Source organism: Balearica regulorum, chromosome 6, assembly GCF_011004875.1.
Source record: "Balearica regulorum gibbericeps isolate bBalReg1 chromosome 6, bBalReg1.pri, whole genome shotgun sequence".
Lineage (NCBI taxonomy): Eukaryota > Metazoa > Chordata > Aves > Gruiformes > Gruidae > Balearica > Balearica regulorum.
The window spans coordinates 21,953,053-21,974,391 of NC_046189.1; the positions used below are offsets into that span (position 1 = coordinate 21,953,053).

The 21,339-nt window shown below is 40.1% G+C and overlaps 1 protein-coding gene across 3 annotated transcripts in view; it reads left to right on the forward strand.

Annotated features, from left to right (window-relative positions):
- Positions 1 to 4,778, forward strand: part of STK39 (serine/threonine kinase 39) — a 102,095-nt gene extending 97,317 nt beyond the window's left edge. For 2 of the 3 annotated variants that reach the window (XM_075756747.1, XM_075756749.1), the window contains exon 17: positions 3,294 to 4,778. In XM_075756747.1, the coding sequence (XP_075612862.1) occupies positions 3,294 to 3,368 (75 nt within the window). In that variant the 3' untranslated portion in view covers positions 3,369 to 4,778. The remainder of the gene's footprint in view (positions 1 to 3,293) is intronic. The other variant, XM_075756748.1, reaches the window with a different exon arrangement.
- Positions 4,779 to 21,339: the final 16,561 nt, after the last annotated feature.

Here is a 21,339-nt window from a genome sequence, read left to right on the forward strand (position 1 = left end):
AATTGAAAAATTTACATACCTAAAGTCATAGAATGATTAGCTATGTAAATACCAAACTCTTACCAGTAAATTAGCTTTCAGCACCCCTTGCTGAGAGTGACTCAGCTGTGTATGAAAGACTAGACTGAATGTCTGGTGGATAAGTAGGTCTCCAGAAGCACAGCTTGCTTTGTCAAAGCAGCTGCTTCTGATGAGCTGTAGAAGGCCATTTTTAGAGAGTGACCTAGTTGATGGTAATGTATTAATTCAGGATTGTTTTTCCCACATCATTTTTTTAAATATAGATTTGAGTAGTTTTAACTGATCAAATCATTTGGAGTAATTTTTCCTCCGCAGTCCAGTAGAATCACCAGAACTTGCACGTTTCTTTTGAGAAGGGGTTGGGGTGGGAGAATAAGGACATGGAACTCAAATTGCTTTGTTTCTGTGGCCCTTACTATCTAAATATAGCTTAAAGCCTGATGCTTTTCTTTTTGCAGATGATCTGTCTAAATGTCTGACTTAGCTATATTGTGTAGTCAATGGCATCTCACCAAGAGCATTTAGGTACATAGATACTCTAGAGGCTCTGTAGAAGTCTGGTTTTCTAGTTCACACATTTAAAAGAGAAGCTTGAGATTCCAAAATGTAATATCCCATAGTATCCAGTTAATGTTTATATATGCTGAAAACAAATCCACTTCAAAATTTAGGTTGGGGTATTTCTGTGATTCACTTGGATTTATTGCTGGGGTGCAGTCAATGGTATTTCAGATTCCAGTGAGTAATCTTAGTCCTTACCATAATCAGAATTAATAGACAATCCAAAAATCAATGTCTTTGTCCCTTCTCAAGGTAAGTTCCATTGGCTAGGTAACAATTCCTGAGGTTAATTTTTAACCTAAGTTTCTTCCTGGTATTTTTAACCTAGGCTTCCTGCATTAGTTCCCTACTTCCCGGGAAAAGAACATAACCACAAGAAATATCCTAATTTATTCTTATCCTTGGATTAATTTAATATATGTTCCATTTTTGCCTGTTTCTATATTGTGTGATGGAGTTGCTAAGTGAACTGTTACCTAGGAGAACTCTGTCATTTGTTTGTATGCCCTACTGAGTCTTTCTTACCTCTTGGCAAGGTCTCACTGAATTTGAGAGCACTTGTACAACTTGATTAAAACACATTTTGTTGGTAAATATTTCATGCCGATTCAAGTCTAAACGTAGGTAATCCCACATCCATTCAGAGAATTCCATTGGAAAGTGCTCTTTAGTCTAGGATTAGTTACTACTATTTGTGGACAAGGAATCTGGTTGGTATCTCACTGCTTATGCTGGTATTTTGCTGGTACATAATATTTCTATTCCAACAGCAAGCATTTTCATCTTTGGGGAAAAAAGAACAACTACTTATGTCTTAACCATTTTTGTCTTTAATTATTGCCAAAATGGTAAAGAAAGTTATTGAAGTGAGGTACCTGGACGAATCTGTCCTTTAAGGTCGGATCTCCCTCTTGTATATTTTTTTAAACAGTGCATCTTTGATCTTACGATGATGTCATTCTACAGAACATATATAGTATTAAACCTCCCTTAGCTGTCTTGGCTAACACAGAATGATGACTTCCCTGCAGGACCCAGCTGTCCACACATTGGGAAGGAGGCTGCTTTAATACATAAGTAATCTTGGCAACACTCAAGGAAACACAAAATCATTGCACAGCATAATTTGCATTTTATGTAAGGATTTTTGATATGAAAAAGGGAGGAAAAAACCATTAGTGACAGAACACATTCAGTCACTAAACAGTGAATTGCAAATATTAAGAGCTTTTATTGTATGTTGCAGTTTGTGTATAGTAGTTGTACTTATGCTAAGCACAAAATACAAGCTAATAGATTCCAGGTGCATTAAATATTAAAAAATATTTATTGATAAGGAAGGCATTTAAAAATCTGTATGCATCTAGATATGTTACTTAGCATGGCTTTGAGGAGATTGATAGCCAGCTAGATTGTAGAATGATGTTATTAATATTAGCTCTTTTTATCATGATATTTTAAGTGCAAAATTCAAACTCCATTTATTTAGTAAATTCCCAATCCAAAACCCATTGCAATATCTTAATAGTAACCAACGGTGATGATCTCAGACCTTCAACTGGCTGCTTCACTGGAATAAGACCTGTGAAATACTCTGGGAAAAGAGAACAACTGTTCTCTGTCTCTGATCAAAGTAAATTTGGAGGAGTAGCCTGATGTAATGCTTCCACATGTATCAAGAGTTTATTTTCGGTCATGAAAACTCAATTGATAATGTCACTTGGTACACCTTGTGTGCACAGTCTGAGAGCTTTTTTCCTTATATTGCATATATACAAACCAGTTCTACTAAAAGGATTCAACTGCTACTAATGCATAAAAGGATCAAGAGCATTTTTATAGGGCGAACCAATTGTTCTGATGTTTTTGGGGGGATATGCCAAAGAGACTGAAGGCATCTATCAGCATTACACACTGTTCATCAAATTGTATTATTAGTTTGATTTATCCACCACATAGGTGAAGAATGCATTAAAAACTTTAAAATGTAAAAACTTATGTCCTACAGAAGCAAATTTTGTATTTAAAAATCAAAATATAAAAATACTTTGCCTACAGAGTGTGTAATTTTTTTAAAGCAGACCTAAAGTAAGTTCAGTCCTGAGCAAGGTGGTTATATATTCTTACTATTATTTATGAAAAATGAACTTATTACTTGTGCCAGTTTGTACTGCGACAGACTTTACTGAAGAATCTCAACTATACACATTAAGAACTGTACTGTCAGAAAGGAGCTGCCCTTTTGCAAATAGTAGTATTTACTCTTCGCAGACTGCTTCAATCTGGTGTAATTCAGTGGATTGGTGTTCCAAACAGACTTGATAGCTGGACTGATGAGACATTTGGTGTCTACAGCACAAGGGTAAAAGGTGGATTCTATACATGTAGGTTATTTGCTTTTAATGAGTGAATACAGTATGCTCATGTGAAAAAGCAAATTTGGCTCTAGTCTGGAAAGTTTGAGTTAAAGAATTTGGGTCTTTAAGTGTTCATTTCCCAGTATTTTTCATAATTTTTAATATTGATTAAAAGAATTTGCTAAAATTAAGAATGCAGTTGGCTGACACTGACAGAGGATACACCAAGCACTGTGAAAGCTTTCCTTCAAGTAAGCTGTTTGCTGGCTAGGTGATATGGGGAAAATTTATAGCCTGGCTGTCAAATCCTTCTGTGTAGTGTGATACACTAAACATTTCTGTTTGTACTTGCAGGCCTCTGGCTGTGATGGCACTGAGATTCCTGATGAAGTGAAACTGATTGGGTTTGCTCAGTTAAGTGTCAGCTGATGTCTGTCCCTTGACCTCAAGCGGAATTGTGAGATTGCGAAGAGGCCAGCTTAGATGCAAAGGAAAATTAACGCACCACACACTGAGTTCTGCTTCATTCTCTAGCAATTCACAAAGTCAGAACAAGCAAAACCCACAGCTACACCGCTGCTGCTAACCTTCAAAATGCTACTTAATGTCTCTTAGCAGTTGATTTCGATCCCCTTTAAGTGAAAAGCCTGTGGAAATGCACTCAGGTGGCTGTATTTATTGGTTACAAAAGGAATTTTCTATCAAGCTTAGTTCTTTCCTAAACTTTGAGTGATACTATTTTACCTGTACTTGTGGTTGATAATACTGCCTCTGTTCTGTTCTATTTAGAAATTAACATAAATATAAAAGTTAAGAATTATTAGCCAAACTTGAATTCTAGTTTTAAAACTGACTGTGAATTTTATTTTTCATATATTTATGCATTACACATCCTAGTAATAAGAAAATGATTTGACTTGATTATATGCTATTTGCAGTTATACTCCCATTATTTAAAGAAAGTTTCAGGTATATCTTTGAAGTATTTGGTAACTTCTAGGGGTTTTTTGAAATTATTAATTAGGCATTAGCAAGCTTTTGTTGGTTGTGTGTCTAAAAACCAGTCCACAAACTGATTGTCAAGGGAGTGGGAGGTGCCTTGCAGACATTAATGTTTTAAGAATGTGCCTGAGGCTGCTTAAATAAATAATCTCCATTTTCTAGAAGTACCGTACATATGGTACAATATATATAAATATATATAGTTATCTGAGCAAGGAGGGGATACGCAGTAGCAAAAGTGTTAGAGTATTTTGACTATGCTTTGTTGGGGAGTCTATGAGCTAGAACTACTTTGAACTGTTGTCGTTAAGGTAGACTGCTTACTGTGTCCATCTCTGATCTGACTTATCCTTAATGATAGAAACCGGTTTCATACAGGTGATAAAAACTTGAATGGAACTGAAGCTTTACTTGAAGTTTTGCAAAATACCAAGGTGGAGTGAAAATAATAGGGCTTTGTGCAATGATCAAGTAAAACTGTTACAAAGAAAACACTTCTGACCCAAGTAGTCTTATGCTTAACCTGTGACATGGATGTTATGGAGCTAGTGAACCTTAGAAAGACTTTAAAATTTGGAGATGTGTTTCTTGGAGGTTACAATTTAAACTACTTCCTAGCTAATCCTAGATAAACGGCAGCTCTTTAATGTACTGAAAATGGCAAATATATATTATTAAGAGAAGTTATTTATAATGCCTTGTCATAATCGTTGAGGTGTTCTAGAGCCATTTGCATACAACTCAATGTAATCCCATCCTGTCCTACTGTTTACATGATGATTACTCCAAGATGACTGCAAAGGTTAAAAAAATAAAAATAAAAGTGTATTGCACAAACAGATTTGTCTTTTGAATTTCTGTGCTCTGGGTGCATTTTGACGGCTCTGTGCAGGGTGATGTTATAAATGTCTGCTGCCCTTAGTTTACGAGCAGCACCTGGGGGAGGAGGGGGGGAGCAAACACTGCTTGCTTGCTCATGGGAGAGGGTTGCTCTTGGCTGCTTGCTTTCCAGTGCTCTGCAGAAGCCATTTTTAAAACTCCTGAGGTGTTTGTACTTCCAGAAATCATTCGGTTATTCAGGGCAGGACCTGTATGCCTGTGGGATGCTGGTTTGTGTGGGGAGGAGGGCAAGAGAGCCCAGGTGCGGGGTGGGTGGCCACAGCTGTGGCTCCTTGGGGCAGTTGAGGCCTCCTCAGTGATTGGTGCCCTTGGGCCCATTAGTGTGGGGAGCCCCAGCCTTGACGGAGAATTCTGTCACTACAGCTGGGTGCTGCACTGTGGGGCAGGGGGGCTCTGTGTTCTGGTGGGGCATGGCCTGAAGGCAAGGAACAAAAATGGTAAGTGTGCCTTTCCTTGCTGACAAAAGTGGTGTGTCTTTAGCTTTGTGGTGTCTTTGTGGGTGTGGTATTATTGATAACTTGCGCAGTTTCTCATCCATGTGAATGGGATCTTACCTCAGTGCCCTATAGTTGGCTGTTTGTCTCTTGCCTTGTATTGGTTAATGCTTTGCCTTAGTGAGCTTGTGCTTGCTGTCCGCCTGGCTCCTGCGGCCAGCCTGAGGAGGAACCTGGCAGGGGAGTCACGGCAGCTACCAGCGGCAGCGCGGCGAAGGTCATGCCTCTAGACACGCACTAATCTGTGGCCAGGGAGCTGCAGCCTCGGCTGTGCTGGGGGAGAACGGGGTACTGCATCGTGTCTGATCTGGGGGGCAGGCTGCAATTTGCAGCTAATTGTTCATTAGCAGCCTTTGTGTTGGAGTGAGAGTAAATTAAAAGATACCATAAATGTGCATCTACCAGTGAAATAGTTGAGAACTAGCAACATTGTAATGAGGTGGCTACTGAGGAGGACCCAAAGGAGTTAAGCTCAGAGTGTTACTGTTAAGATTATTTTTGTTACATAATGTAGGCTTTTCCAAATGTTGCACCAGTATTGACTAATCCACCTGCAAAGTAGTTAGCTGGTTAGCTTTCTTTTTCAGGCAAAGAAATGAACGTTCAGGGAAGCTTGTTGTTTTCACAGCTCTGTAAAAGAAGTGGGAATATATAATTGGATGAAAATGGTGTTCATTTGCTATATGCCTCCCCGAAGGCTGGGGAAAAGGTGTTGGGGTATGAGTAGCAACTGTCAAAAAGTGCTCATCTGCTGTACTGGTTGGGGCTGCAGGAGGTATCTAAATAAAGAAGAATGTAGTATTTTAATTGAAGCAGTATTTTACCAAGATAAAGCTGAAACAGTCGTTGCTTACTTGCAGGTTGATGCAGAAACATGCCAATGCTTCACTGAGCTTCCTTGGTTCAGTGAGACAGCAAATTCATGCAGCAGCATTATTTATTGCAGCTGTGTTGGTGCTGGGTTTTTAATTTTTTTTTTCTGCTGCTATGGTTTGTGAATAAATACAATGTGATCAAAATGAGTTCAGAAGGACAATGACCTGGAAAATAAGGTAGATAAAGCTTTAGTGTCTGTTAAAATGAAGTTCATAAGTAGTTTATTCTTGCAGCTATATACAGGTGAAAAAAAGGTAAAAAATATACAGTAGCTTGCAGTAGAAAGTAGTGTGCAAGCAATGATAGAGTAGAAATAGCCACTAAATGGAATAGGAATTTGCTTCCTCAATACTATATTCACATCCTCTGAATAACATGAGAAAACCAGCAGCTATTCATTTATTCAGGTTTACATGAAAAACATTTAGGACATGGGTACAGTTCTCTTCTGTGTGTCATGATTTGCCCCAAAGCAGTTGTGGCACTTGTGTTAGAAAGGTGTTTGAAGGAAGAGGTCTCTAATTAACAAGGTGAGGCTTGAACAGGTGAGCTACCATAGAGCTGTCTCTGAGGCCAGAAAAATAGGGCTTAATTAGATGATTCTAAAAATATAATCAGCTGTAGTGATGATTATATGCCAGTGCTTGCAGCTGGGCACTTGCAGGCTCTGTGGGCTGATGAATGTCAACGTCCACGGAGGCAGCCCTGTCAGTGTGCTCTGCTTTAGTGTGCTGTGAACTGAGATTGAAGTCAGTTGATCAAACACAGTTCTGTAATTTATATTTCCAATGTTAAATTCTCTGTTTATATTAATCCTTTTTAACTCGGCACAAAACCAGGTCTGGAGGATAACTGGTTTGTGCACGTGGGAGAGGAGGGACATTTCCAGCCTGGTATCTGCTGGGAATCCAGCATGGGCTTTGGGCCAGGAGAGCTGCCTCCTGCTTTGGCAACATATGCTTTTTCACACCCAGAGAGCAGGAGCACATGTCTTTCTCCTCTGACAAGCGCTGACCTCGGATATTCCCACCGACGCATACAGAGAGTTGCATTCAAACTGCAGTGCAGCTAGCTAGTTGTGATAAATATTTTTGTTTTCTAGAAACACTATCCTATGTGCTACCACAATTTCCTCTGTAGACCTCCCTGGCCCAGAGCATGCTTCTGAATTGTGTGTGGAGGTGGAAGGGGGAGCAGGGAAATAAGCCAGGAATCATTGAATTTTCTCTCTCACATTCTCTCTTGAGATAAAGATGAATGTGTGCCTTTTCAGCCAGCTTGGTCTAATTTAAAATCTCCAATTTGGGGGCTCCCAGAGCAGTCCTGTAAAATTTGATTGTGGGGCATCCCTTCAGAATGTTTTTAAACACTGATTTCTCTGAGAGGGAATGCTGTGTGCAGCTTGTAAATGGTGTGCCTCCCCCTTGTGCTTAGCTTAATCAGAGATTTGTTTTCCTTTTCACCACCTACCTCTGTGTAATGATGTTGGATGGTGAGATTGGCCTGTGCCTGAAATCAATTAGCTCTGATGATGAATCTGACACATACCTAAAACACTGCTAATTGAGTGCATTGAAAATGCTGATTTTTGTTTAGCAGGGAGCAGAGGAATCCCCCCCTCCCCCCATTTTTTCAAAGCAGCAAAAAAGATACCTCATTGATAACAAATAGCAGTTAGTATTATTTTTTTTCCTCTGGATCAAGTGCAAAATAACTTTATTCAGTAAATTGCTGTGGGTTTATCCACTGCTTCAAGTGGGCAGCCTTTCCACCCTCTTGCAATGTATTCATGCATGTGCATGCACTAAGAATGCTAATTACTTTAAAATGAGGAGTTGGAAAAGTAGCAGGAGCCTACATGATCGAGATCCCTGTGCATGTGCTCTGCTAATGAGCTGGTGGAGCAGCTGGATTTACTGAAACCATGAGAACTTGAACAAAACCTGTTTCACTTGTGTTTTATTACACGATGGTCCAACTGATGAAATATGCTGGCATATTAGTTGAGCATTGTGACATTTTAGTTATTCATTTTCCCTCAATGACTAAGAGTAACATTACAGTGCACATAAAAATGTGGTTTTATAGCTGCTTTATGATTGTTAGATTGACACTCATTGAGCTGCTTGCATGGTCGTTGTAATCTGAGATGTTGAACCAAACTCAGCAGTTGTGAAGTTGTCTGCTTCTAATAATGCTCAGAATATGGGCGATAGTGGATCCATGAGCAATTACAGGGACTTGGAAGAGTGTATGGTAAGAAGGAGAAATATTTAATTTTCACTGCATAAACTGATAGGGAGGCAATCTTGTCTTTCTCAGGACATGAATATTTTGCCATCTAATTTTCAAATGTGAATTTGAAAGGCTATGCTTGTTTATTGTCTCAGTAGGGTGTAAAAAATCACTTATGCAAGTGGATGTGCTTATGTAAAGGAGCAGCTATGAGAAATAGAATTGGAGTAGATGGAAAATATATGCCACCTCTTTTTCTTTTTTCCCCCCATAGGTACAAATTTTAGGAATTAATGAAAACCAGCGCTCTCTCAAATACGGACCTTTTTATTGTATTTGTTTTTCTTCTAAATGAAACTAAATGTTTATTTGGTTCTTTTTCCTCCATGTAATAATTCAGATCCATTGAGGAAGGGTGCTGCTCATGCATAGGAGTGCTGGGGTTCTTTAGATTTACATTGAGCAAAAGGCTTTTCTAGTTTTTTCATGTTTACTCTGCATCTATAGACCCTATAGACCTTTGTTTCCTTTGAGGACAATCAAGGTATGACATCTCAAAATATAAAGGAAGTTAAGGTTATTTTGGTAACACAACTGTCTAGTCACATAAAGGTAGTGCTGTCATCTGCGGGCAATTATAAATAATGAGGCAGAAGAACCAGAGTGTGTCCAGTGGTTTTGGAGAGGTGGACTCTGTCCTACTCATGTCATGTAAAAACACATAAATAGGCAAAAAGATTGTATCTCCCAGTAGCAAAACTTCTGTGTTCTGGAAGATGGACTGTGTAGTGCTAAATTAGAAAGCTTCTTTAAGGGAGAGGCCTGTGTTTCTGCCTGCATCTGTTTTTGAAAGCTTGGAAATGGTTTTATGAAGCATTCTGAGAGGGATGGGGGGGGGAGGAGGGAACCAGAAAACAAACCAGCCCCACTGAGGCTCGTGTACTTTGATGTTAGAGACTGTGCTTGTGCTATTTCATAATGTAAAGGGCAAGGAAAGTTTTTGAAGATTGTTACCAGGAAAGCTCCTTATGTCTCTAACAGTTACTATTCTTTCCAGTACATCAAAGAAAGCTGAGGGAATGGAGTATGCCATTATTATATTTCCTTTACATGTTGGTATTTGTATTGTGTAAGTTTCTGAAAGTTTGGGCATTTTGTTCTGGCAAATGAGTATCTTTTTTCTAATGCCCTGCACTGGGCTAGTACTCTACTATTGACCAAGAAAGAAGAAAATGCTAAATTAAAGAGTGAAGTACAAAATCAAATAGTGAACATGAGCTTGTTCAGAACCAGGGAGGTGTGGATGGGAATGTTCCCTCTTCTCCCAAGCTTCCCTGTGGTTTAATGGGGTGTGCTGGGCAGCACTCCCTTCCTACCCTGCCTGGTGGGACAAGGTTCCTGTGTGGTAGCACAGCAGGGCGTTGTGGCTGCTCATCGCTCTTGCAGGGAACAGTGAGCTGTGCCTTTGGTGCTGAATGTGCCTAAGCAAGAAGCTAGCAGTGCTCTGATCTGATGCAAAAAGTACCTTCTTAAAGGCACTTTTCTTTGCCTCTTTGCAGTAGAGGTAATGGACTTTGTACTTGGACCAAGAAATATATTTGGTTTTCTAAATTGCTTTGGTTGCGGAGTTTTTAGCATAAGCTGAAAGCTGTATCTTTCTGATAGTGCAAGATGTGCAATTTGTGAAATTAAATAAAATTCCTAACCATATGTGTTTGGGTTTTTTTCAGATCTGTGGAAAGGTCGTTTTGGGTTTTGTGAAGTAAGTGTTCACATTGAGGAAAAGTGCAGTAGATACATGATTGGGGTTGTTAAACCTGGAACTATTCCCAGCGTGTCTGAGGGTCAGCTGAGAATCCTGTTGAATTCAGGATCTTTTTCTTTTTTTAGAGCACCTCTGGTTAAACAAACTTTAACTTCACTGGAGCGTTTACTCTATGTTATGAGAAATAGGAAGGAGGTGGAGAAAAGCACCTTAAATTAGAACACAGAATCCAGAGGGAAGGATCGTTATTGAAATCTTGGCCCCATGAATTAATAATACTTTACAATAGCTTCGGTGGGACTAAAATTTCACTCCCTATCTGTGTTGATTATGAGCTCCTTAGTTTACTCCTGGGGCTATAAAATGGAAAAGGATCCAATCGTGATTAAAGAGTAGGTGTGATTTGAATGGAAGGTGATTACTAAAATCTCCCTGAAGTCTTCCACCCTACTTGTGCTGCAAGCTTTTCCTATTTATAATAGCATACCATAGCCATCCAAGCAGAAAATGACACCAGAGAGAAAGAGTTTCTGATTGTTTCTGATTAGGTTCAGTGCTAACCTTGTAAATCTGTCTGTCAGATGGGGCGCAGTCAAGTCATCCATAAACCTGATGCTTTGCAAAAGATTGAAAGGGTGAGGAAACTCCTGCACTTGTGTGTTGCTTGATACCTTTTTTTTCCCCAGAAGGATTTTCACAAAGATAAATCTACAGTCTTGGATGAGAGCTATTGAGCTACTATTTAGCATCATATAAATTACTATACTTATTTAAAACTACTTTGTGTTCATGGATTTGTGTGCTGTATCACAGTGCTTCCTTCTTGGATGTAGAAGGCCAACAAAGGTCTGAATCTGAGGTCTGTCCCCTTTGAAGGTAGCATAGCTTGGATCAGTCTGTGGTAATCAAAGCAAGGCTGTGTTCAAGCAAATAAATGTTACTCTTTCCTGTTTTTTATCACTATCTTTGTATTCTGTTGCCAGCATAGTTGAGCAAGGCCTTTTTCATAGGCACAAATTTTAATTTTTAATAAGGCAATTGCAGATAACGTCTTATAGTAAGGCTATATCTATTTAAATCCAAAGATCACTGGGGCTGTTACATTTGCATATGCCCCATAAGTTGTTTAGGCAACATAAAGATTTATGCTAAGAGTAACAGTAATGAAGTAAATTTCATATTCTTCCCTTCTTCTAGTATAAGCCAAAGACCTAAAAATACCATTTGGAAGAGTACTCCGGTGACCTTGTGGCAAATCAAATTGATGTCAGTTTAAATTGAAGACAGCTGTTGGATGCAAAAATTACAACAAAGTGAATTAAACAGTTTCAGTTGAAGAGAGTAAATGGATTTGTTTTCCAATTTATGGTGTGTTAGATGTACACTTTCAGTGTTACAGAAAAGTGACAGTGTTTTACTCACTGTGAAATTGGCATCCTGAAAATGCGTGGTACTGTTCTGGTTTAACGAGGGATATACTTTGGAATACTGGAACATGTGGATAATATATTCTCAAATTCAGTTGAGGCAAAAAGTGTTATCTAGCCTGAGATAAAATTTTGGCCGGTTAGTAATTGCAAAAGGCCTGTTTTGTTGCATATGCCAGGTATCTGTAGGGCTACCACTTATCAAATGCACCTCTTTATGTATTTATTTATGCTAATTACTGCCAAGGCAATGCATAGAAAAATGATATATACTGTAATATTTTGTAACTCTGTATGTCCCCAAATGTTTATGTTCATATTGTTTTTCCTATGCTGAGCTGTCGTCATCATTCACGTTCACCTGGAAGTAAACTTGTATTAACCAGATATTATGTTAACTTATATTAACTTGTATTTACTGGAAAAATCTCATCTAAAACAGAGGCTCCAAATGCTGTTAGAAGTCAGCATGGTTTTGTAGAAGCTTTATAGAGAATCAGCTTAGGCTAGTGCTGTGATCCTTGCAAATGTGAAGCAGCTGTAATGCAGCTAGCTGGCTGGGACATGGACAAGGCTGCACTGAGGTCCTCCTGGACTGGGGAGCTGAGGGCTGCGGACAGCCCCACGCTTCTGCGTTCTGCTTGTGCTGGCTGGAGCTGGAATTATGTTGGTCCCTGTGCTGACTCTGGCATGTCCCCCCAGGGTGCTGCCAGAAGAACAAAGCAACTTTTGCAAAAATAGTCCATGAAAATTTTATTTTCTTTAAGCCATACTGGAAGTTGGGAAGCGATGTTTCCTTGTCCCGCTGTTTGGGGTGCAGTGCGCTTCACAGATTTCCCCTTCCAAGGCAGTGCACAGGCCACAGACCCCGGGCAGTGTGGTGGTTAGTGCTGGTGCCTGGCAATCATCTGAGTGGTGGTGCATAAAAGCCGCAGACTATGGGGAGCAGATAGTGACAGGAGAGGCAGTTCTCCTTCTGTGACACGTTGTCCTTGTGCCTAGAAATGTCTTTGGCTAGGGACACTAGGTCAGTTATGGTACTAATGTACTACAGTATCTGGTTTTAAAAGAGCAAAGCTGCAGCTTAGAATTTTTCTCACATTTTTGCTCTTGCAACTTCTTTCATGCTTTGTCTGCACTGAGGTAATCCTTTCCTGATGTGCCCACCCTGTCCTCTCTTGCACCTCTTCTCCCAGAGCCCTTCTCCAGAGCTGCTCCAGCTGTATCTACTCTGTTTTCTGGAGGTGATTTTGCTCTTGTGCTTCAAGGTAGCCCAGAAGTGGTTCAGCAGGGCTGATGTGCTCGGCTCGGCATCGTGCTGCGTGGTGGCATCTGGTCATTGCAGAGCACAGAGGGAGCAAGCCTTGCGTGTCCATGGAGTGCAGGCAGGATAAGCACGTATGGACCTCCAGAACATTGCCTGTACGTAGTCTCGGTGCTCAGTCTGTGCTCGTTATTTACACCTACCATACAGTCGAAGAGGAGAAGATTCTGTGGAGCAGGGTGGTGAATGCGGCATTGCCAGTCAATACAGTGTATTTTGTTATGTTGTAGCTTACATGCAGATTGTAAGTGCCTGAAAGCAAGTACCTCGGCTCTGGTTCTCTCACCCTGCACCAGCATGTATCTCTTGTAAATTCCATTATTTTCACTTGGTGGTTTTAGTGCTTGCTTTGTACTGAGATACATGACTATAAAAAATTCAGGATGAGGACAGAGTGCCTGATAAAGTATTTAATCCATCCTGGAGGTATGCACACGCATTTTTCTGTTGCTTTTTGTTTATATGCTGTCCTTGCTTCCTATCTAGAAAGTACATGGTAGCAATTTCTTAAATAAATAAAACTCTATTACTTCATGTACCAATTTAATTTTACTAGTGGCATTTGATTTTTGCCCCAAAATTGCATCAGTAACTGCAAAGGTCTCCAAAGTATTTATTTTTCATTCCCAATTTAAAATTACACACACATATATTTCTATAAAACAGTTGTGAACCTTGAAGGTCACAAAATTATTCTCCTTTCCCTCTGTTCTGAAATTTTATGATTTACAAGAGGATTTATCTCTTCAGGTGGGTCCAAGCATCGCAGCACTTGGTGTGAGAGAAAGGAGAGCTCTCAGGCCTCTTGTTCCATCTCCTTCTTCCTCCCTCCCCTTTGCCCTTTCTGTGTGTGTTGGTTTTGCGTGGCAAGGTTTTGGTAGCGGGGGGGCTACAGGGGTGGCTTCTGTGAGAAGCTGCTAGAAGCTTCCCCTGTGTCTGATAGAGCCAATGCCAGCCAGCTCCAAGATGGACCCGCCGCTGGCCAAGGCCAAGCCCATCAGCGCCTCTGTGATAACATATTTAAGAAAGAGAAAAACAGTTAGTGAGAGCTTTTGCAGCCAGAGAGAGGAGTGAGAAGATGTAAGAAACTCTGCAGACACCAAGGTCAGTGCAGAAGGAGGGGGAGGAGGTGCTCCAGGCGCCGGAGCAAGATTCCCCTGCAGCCCGTGGTGAAGACCATGGTGAAGCAGGCTGTCCCCCTGCAGCCCATGGAGGGAGGATGAGGGGGTGTAGCGATTCCACCTGCAGCCCATGGAGGACCCCACGCCGGAGCAGGTGGAGGCACCTGAAGGAGGCTGTGACCCCGTGGGAAGCCCACGCTGGAGCAAGCTCCTGGCAGGACCTGTGGATCCGTGGAGAGAGGAGCCCACGCCAGAGCAGGTTTGCTGACAGGACTTGTGACCCCATGGGGGACCCACGCTGGAACAGTCTGCTCCTGAAGGTCTGCACCCCATGGAGGAGACTCAAGTTGGAGAAGGCCGTGAAGGACTGTCTCCCGTGAGAGGGACCCCACGCTGGAGCGGGGGAACGATGAGTCCTCCCCCTGAGGATGAAGAAGTGGCAGAAACACCATGTGATGAACTGACCGTAACCCCCACTCCCCGTCCCCCTGTGCCGCTGGGGGGGGCGGAGGTTAAAGCTGGGAGTGAAGTTGAGCCCGGGAAGATGGGGAGGGGTGGGGGGAGGTGTTTTAAGATTTGGTTTTATTTCTCATTCCTCTACTCTGTTTTGCTTAGTAATAAATAAGATGAATTCCCTCTCTAAGTTCAGTCTGTTTTGCTCGTGATGATAATTAGAGAATGATCTCTCCCTGTCCTTATCTCGACCTGTAAGGTTTTTTTTTTCATTGTACCTTTTCTCCCCTGTCTAATGAAAGAGGGGAGTGATAGAGCAGCTCTGGTGGGCACCTGGCCCTCAGCCAGGGTCAACCCACCACACTGTGGACAACTCGCAGTCTAATGAGGAAATCTCTGGGGCCCAGGGATGTCATGTTGTGGTTCATGCAGAGGCACGCACTGTGTGTGGACTCTCTTCAGAAGGTATAATAACTGCTGTCGCTTGGGAACCGCCCCTTCCAGGAAACCATTTCTGCTCAGGCCTTGCTCGCAGCTTTTTGTGATTTAGTTGTTGATGGCGGCACTGGAGACGGAGATGCAGCCGCACTAACTGTTGAGCAATTTCTAAATGTTCTGTAATGTGAACTCCCCCAGGTTTGATTTACTCCAGCAGTCATTTGTGGTCTTTAAAAGCTACTGCTATAATTGCGAACAAAGCCAAACCAGAGCTTTGATGTCTGTGCAGTTGTACAATGTTGGGGAAAAAAATCCAAACCCATTTTGTTGCTGGTACTTCAAATGTATACCTAAAGGGTGCTTTCTTACAATATAGAGCTCTTGGTATGTACATACCATGTTTTTCTTTGATTGTCACCTGTGAACTTGCATTTTTCTGACTAGTCCTGGGTTCTGTTTACATGTCAACACAAATTAAGCTAATGGTGCATTACTAATGCTTGACAAAATAAATCTGTGCACTTAAACAATTTGTTACTGCTTTTAAAGGCATTTGAAAAAAACACAAACCAAAACCATTTCAACTGTTTACATGCTCAGATCTCAATGAGAACTCTTTAAAAGCTGTTGGAGACAAATATGCATGCATGTTAACACTAGCTAATATAAATACATAACAAGCAGTGGAAATTAAGGCTTCTACTGCTTATCTAACGAAGATAATCCTTATTCACAAAAGAAATCTCTTATCTGTGAAAATAATTTTTATAATTAAAGGCAAAACTATTGCCTTCTGGAGAGGATTGTGAAGCTTATCTGTTCTTGAAGAACTGAACTATACTACTGTCTGAATTTATGCTAAGTTAGTATAAAAAAATTATCTGTATATAATGACCTCTTAGTGCAAATATTGGCAAATTTAGGGACAAGAATATAAATGTACTTATTTTGCAAGGTACAAAATGGTACCTACATAAATTCCATTATAAGTCAGGCAGGTGAAGATAAGTAAGTTCTTGTGTATACTAGTTAAGTTTATATTATCAACTTCTTTCTGTTTTAGCTATTCTTGCAAACTAATATGAAAGAAATTTTTCCAGGAACAATAAATAAATAAATTGAAGTAAGTTTTAGTAACTTTACCTATTGGTGACATAATATGTTGAGGAAATGGAACATGTGGTTTATAGTTAAATTAAGTCCATGTTATAATTTAGATTTGATATACAAATACATATTTTCTGGCTTAAATGCACTGTTAGAACTGAATTTATTGGAAGGCATGTTAGAATGAGTTGTGTGAAGAAGACAGAATGCATACTACTCATCTAGAAAATGCTGCTTTTCATCATTGTGTGGGTACTGATACGATTAAAAGTGCAGGTTCACAAATACATACTTTAAGAACTGTTATGACAAATCTGTTGCCAATTGTCTGATGTGTTCCAGGCAACTGCAAATCACACAGATGATGTTGTCTCACCGATTGTGAATTACTGCTTACAGCAAGTACATGTCTTTGTGTTACAGCAAACTGAGAACAAACTTGCAGATCAGAGACAGTGGTGTACGTGAAATTTCAGAACACGTATGTTTTTCCAAAGTTTTGTTGTTATCTGACATAAGCTTCAAAGATACCAGTAATTTTGTCACCTGAAGTGTATCACTTGCACTAAAATTTTTGCAGCTCCCAAGTTTTTTGTGTCCATCCTTTACGTGTAAGGCTCCTTTGTTCCTTCTCCTGTGCAGTTTCTTCACCTGTGGGCAGTGATGTTGTTTTTGCTTCCTCTCATAGAATTGTAGAATGATTTGGGTTGGAAGGGACATTTAAAGGTCACCTAGTCCAACCCCCAATCTTTGACTCTATCAGGTTTTCTTGCTGTCAAACAATAGCATAATTTGTAAAAGTAAAACCTGGGAAAGGACAGTCCTGTTTGCTCTAATCTCTCCTCAGGAGCTGACACCTGTCCTCACAGCACATGTCAAGGAACAAAACAATGTTTTTCATTTTGTTTCTGTATTTCATGTATGCATGTTGCCAGCCAGTGTGCATGTGCAGGTATAACTTCCCAGGTGCAATTTTTTCTATTTTTCATTAAAAATGTTTGCATGACATTAAGGGATTTTTTTCCTTAAACAAAATACAGCCTTACTGAAATTGTGATGCATTAAAAAAAAAAAAAAACATAAACACAATTGTTAGGTACTCTTGAAATGAAAGGCATGGAAAAGAGAATGAAATATGATTGATCAGAGCTGGAAAGGGAAAACATGGGCAGTGCTAGTATTAACACTGACAATTCATATGGTTTTTAGTTTACTTACTGATGTGGCTGTCCCAGCACTCAAATGAAATGTAACATACTCCTCTGAAGTTGTATTTCTCTTGGGTTTAGCAGAAGATAAAAGTGGAAGCTTGTTTTCAATGATGTTTCCAGCACAGCAATTTCAAAACCATAAAAAAATTTTAAGTATTTCATCACCTAAAATGTCCAGGAAATAGATCATCTATCACAGAGGAGACAACTTTATCTGCTAAAGGTTCACTGTCCTTACAGCCTAGAAATCCTAAAATGTCATGTTTAGGGGCACTATGATTTATTCTCTGATGTAAAACACTCTGTTCCCCAGTGGAAGCTTTATGCCAAGGTGTAATCAAGGATTCTGCATGGTTTCTGCCTAATTATGCTAGAAAGCACCAAAACCTGGGGCTGATGTGAATCTTCAGAATGTAGGATCTCAAATGGTCAGGATACATTTATGTTTTTTAGTAGCCATACTATGAGGGCAGCCCTTTCCCTTAGAGGTGGGAAGGATGTGCCAGCCTCCTCAGTCAGAAAGGACTTTCCTTGCTAATCTCTGCTTTCCCAATATTGCATCCAGGGAGGTTATTAACCATTCTTGCCCTATAGATTTTGTTTGGTTACCTGATTGGGGTGTACTCCTCTGTGGTACTTAGTGGGTGAGACATTTTTCTGCTCTAAGTCTAAGTCTGCTTAGACTTATTGTTGGAGGCATTGTTTTTGTTTGTAGTTTATTTTCATAGAGGTGGTACTTCTTGGGCGTGAAGGTTTTTGTTGTAGGATATCCCTGGAGTTCAAGACAAGCACCATCAGGAGCTTAAACCTTAAAGTGAATAGAATAGAGGTCTAGACATTTGATAAGCTAATACACTTTCAGGTTAACCTGTGGACTATCTTCCACATGACTCATGTTTTAGCAAATAACTTTGCCCTAAACAAGAACAATAGTAGTAATCCCACATTATCTACCTCAACTGCACACTTAACTAGTGTTTTTTTGGAGGGAGAGTAAAGGTAATCAGTTTACATTTACTTCGTCTGATCATTCTTCTAAGCGTATGGCTGGATATATTGTGTACACGTTATGAATAACGTGTATCTCTGAGGTGCAAATATACAGCAGTATCTGTCGTGTTAGGCACGTTTTTGTCTTACGTGAATGGTGGGGTTTTATCTTGTTTCTGTATTGATAAAACAAATAGCCAGTAATGATTTTGTTAGTTTTCCTATAGATACTACATGTTCAAAACCCCTTTTAAAGGAGTCTGTGAACCATTGTGTAATTTATTGCACCTAATTAACACAAGCCAATACTTTTACAACTAATTAAATCAGTTTTAAAATGTTGCATGACTCACCCATCTGTTTGAAGTAACAGCTAAATTGCAATATAATACAAATTAAAATGTATACTCCCGTAACCTGTACTTCTAAGTATGTGCCAGCACTTGCATTATGTGCATGTATGTTCCTCTATTAAAAAATGTAATTTTAATTACATGCTGTATATATTCTTTATTTTAGCCCATTAGTTTTATTCCCATGTGTAGAAATGCTGAATCCAAGTAACAAGGCAGTAAATAATACTGGCTTTTAATGACCAATTAAAGCAGCCTATCATCAACCTTGGTCTCAGCTGCGTTTGTAATTCAAAGTGCAGCTATGCTGTAATTGGTTAGAATAAAATGGTGCTTGGGAAGTACCAAGTCAGCCTCATCCGTACAGGATACCACTCGCCAGAGGCAGCAATACTTCATTTTATTAACCACCCTGCAAGTAAAACTTGACAAAACTGGAAGCTAAATAAGTGGTTCCAAAGTGATGGCAAATATAATACAAAGCCTCAGTGCACCTTGATGACTCTATCCTGACCGAGCTGGACCTTTTTTGTGGCCTTTGTGAGGGGAAATGGTGTTCTACTTAAAGTTTGTTAACTAGGTACTTTTAAAAATAGTATGGTTATGTTGATACCTGCCATGTCGATAGCTACTGTAGCCCTGTAGACTTGCTGTCTGTTCCAGATGCTAGCAAAAGTTAATTTTCCGCTTTAAATGCGATAATATAAGACAAGCTGTCCTGTCTGGTGAAACTAATCCAATAACACAGTCATTGATACCTCAAAAACAGGCACAGAAAAGTACTGCTGTGCTCAGCCTTCATGCAAATGCACTTGTAATAGATTCAATGCCGGATGTCTGTTAGATATGAGGAAAGTGGAGGTAACATAGGGAGCAGAAGCAGATAAAAAAGATTAAAACATTGAAATTATGAAATAAGGTATACTTGATTAAATGGAAGTTAAAATGAAATGTGAAAAAAATGCTGTTTTGAATTCTGATGAACTATTCAAGGTCATGTGAGGAAAGGTAAGAGGAATAAGGGGGGGAAAAAAACATACAAAGAAAGTGTGCAATAGTGAGATCTGTTAGGCTGTGCAATGATCTCTGCAGGCAGAGGCAAGATGAAAGATGATGGACCTGTTGTTTCCATATACCTAAAACTAGACCAGGTGATGCCAAAGAAAAAGTTCTTGAAGGAACCTATTTCAAGGGCTACTTGTACTCTGAAAGTCACTTAATTCATTTTGCCAGTGGGCAAAGTGGGGAACATCTTTTCATAAAATCCTGTGTTCTTATTTTTGTGGCTGGTTTGGATGGATACATTAGATGTTGGAGAATGCTGTGCTATGTTAGGAAAACACGAAGAGTGATGGAAACAACAGGGAAATGTACCAGATTGAAGGAGATTAAAAGTGTAGAAGAATGGAGTGAGGCTAAAGAGATTTTTGTAAATCAAGGAAAAAGCTGAATTGGAGAAGAGAGAGGAAAGAGAAGGATGTGGTGGAAAGTCAAGGCATCCATCCTATCTTACGGTAGAAGGTTTAAGTTGGGACTGGTGAACAATGTGCAAGTCTCAGAGGTTTTTTTAAGAAACTAATAATGGAGAGAAGTAAACAGTCCTGCAAGGAGAAGAAAGAACATTAGGAAAGCAGGCAGGTGACAGCTTTCCAGGGCTTGCTGGTGGAAGGTGGAGAGAGAGGGAAGAGGAATGTGTTGAAGGCTAAGCCCCAGCTGAAGTACTTGCTGATGGCTGGAGTCTGCCATGTGAGATGGGGCAGCTGTGGTGATGGCACATCAGTGTGGAGAGGGACCTCTTTGAGTGCTGGAACTACATTAAATAAAGAGCTAGCTGAGCATGGGGAAAAGGGAGGAGGTTTAGTGTCGCTTTAAGGTAAGAGAAGGGGGGAAGAAAATTATCCTAAATTAGATTGTTTGGATTCTTCAAGATGAATGAAGTCTAGGAAAGGCATTGTTGTACCACTATGTCTTCTCCAATGCAATGACTGCAAAAATAAAAGTTGTGTAGGGAACGAAAAAGGAGCAATTGCAAGAAGTAACTACGGCCCTCTGAGGCTCTTGCTCTCGCCAGTGGTGTGTATTTGTTTATGCTGCCAAACAGGGTTGTTGTTTGTTTTTTTTTTAATTGAGCATAATATAACATGTTTGTGAACCGGCAGAGAGCCAGGTGATTGATAACTCAGCACAGAGCTGTCTTCTGCCAGGAGGTAATGTTATATGCCTTTTCACTGCACAGGTTACAAACCCATGGGTCTCATGTTCTACTTTGTCTTCATAAGGAATAGGCTTAATGGGGAATTGGAGAGACTGCTACTTGCTTTGTCTTCCTGATTGCATTTGATAAGAGTTGAAGTTTCTGGTGAGCAAAGTACCACCTGGAATACAGTGTTCTTTTCCCGAAACCTTGATGATATCCCAGCTGACTTCACTGCGAATAGGAGTAAGACCCAAACTGGACACACAGAATGAAACTCAGTCCTTTGTGAACAGGCATAAATCCCATTGAAACTGATGGGGCTTGCGATTTGAATCAAATCTGATTTGCCTCACGCAGGTCAACCCAAATGTAGTCTGCAGTATGGCAGATAAGGGAGACCAGTGTTTTACTTCATTGTTCCTGAATACATATGAGAATAAGATCTGATGGATAATGGATAACTGTTAAAACATCTCGCAACAGAAGATTTGTTTTGAGGAGGAATTT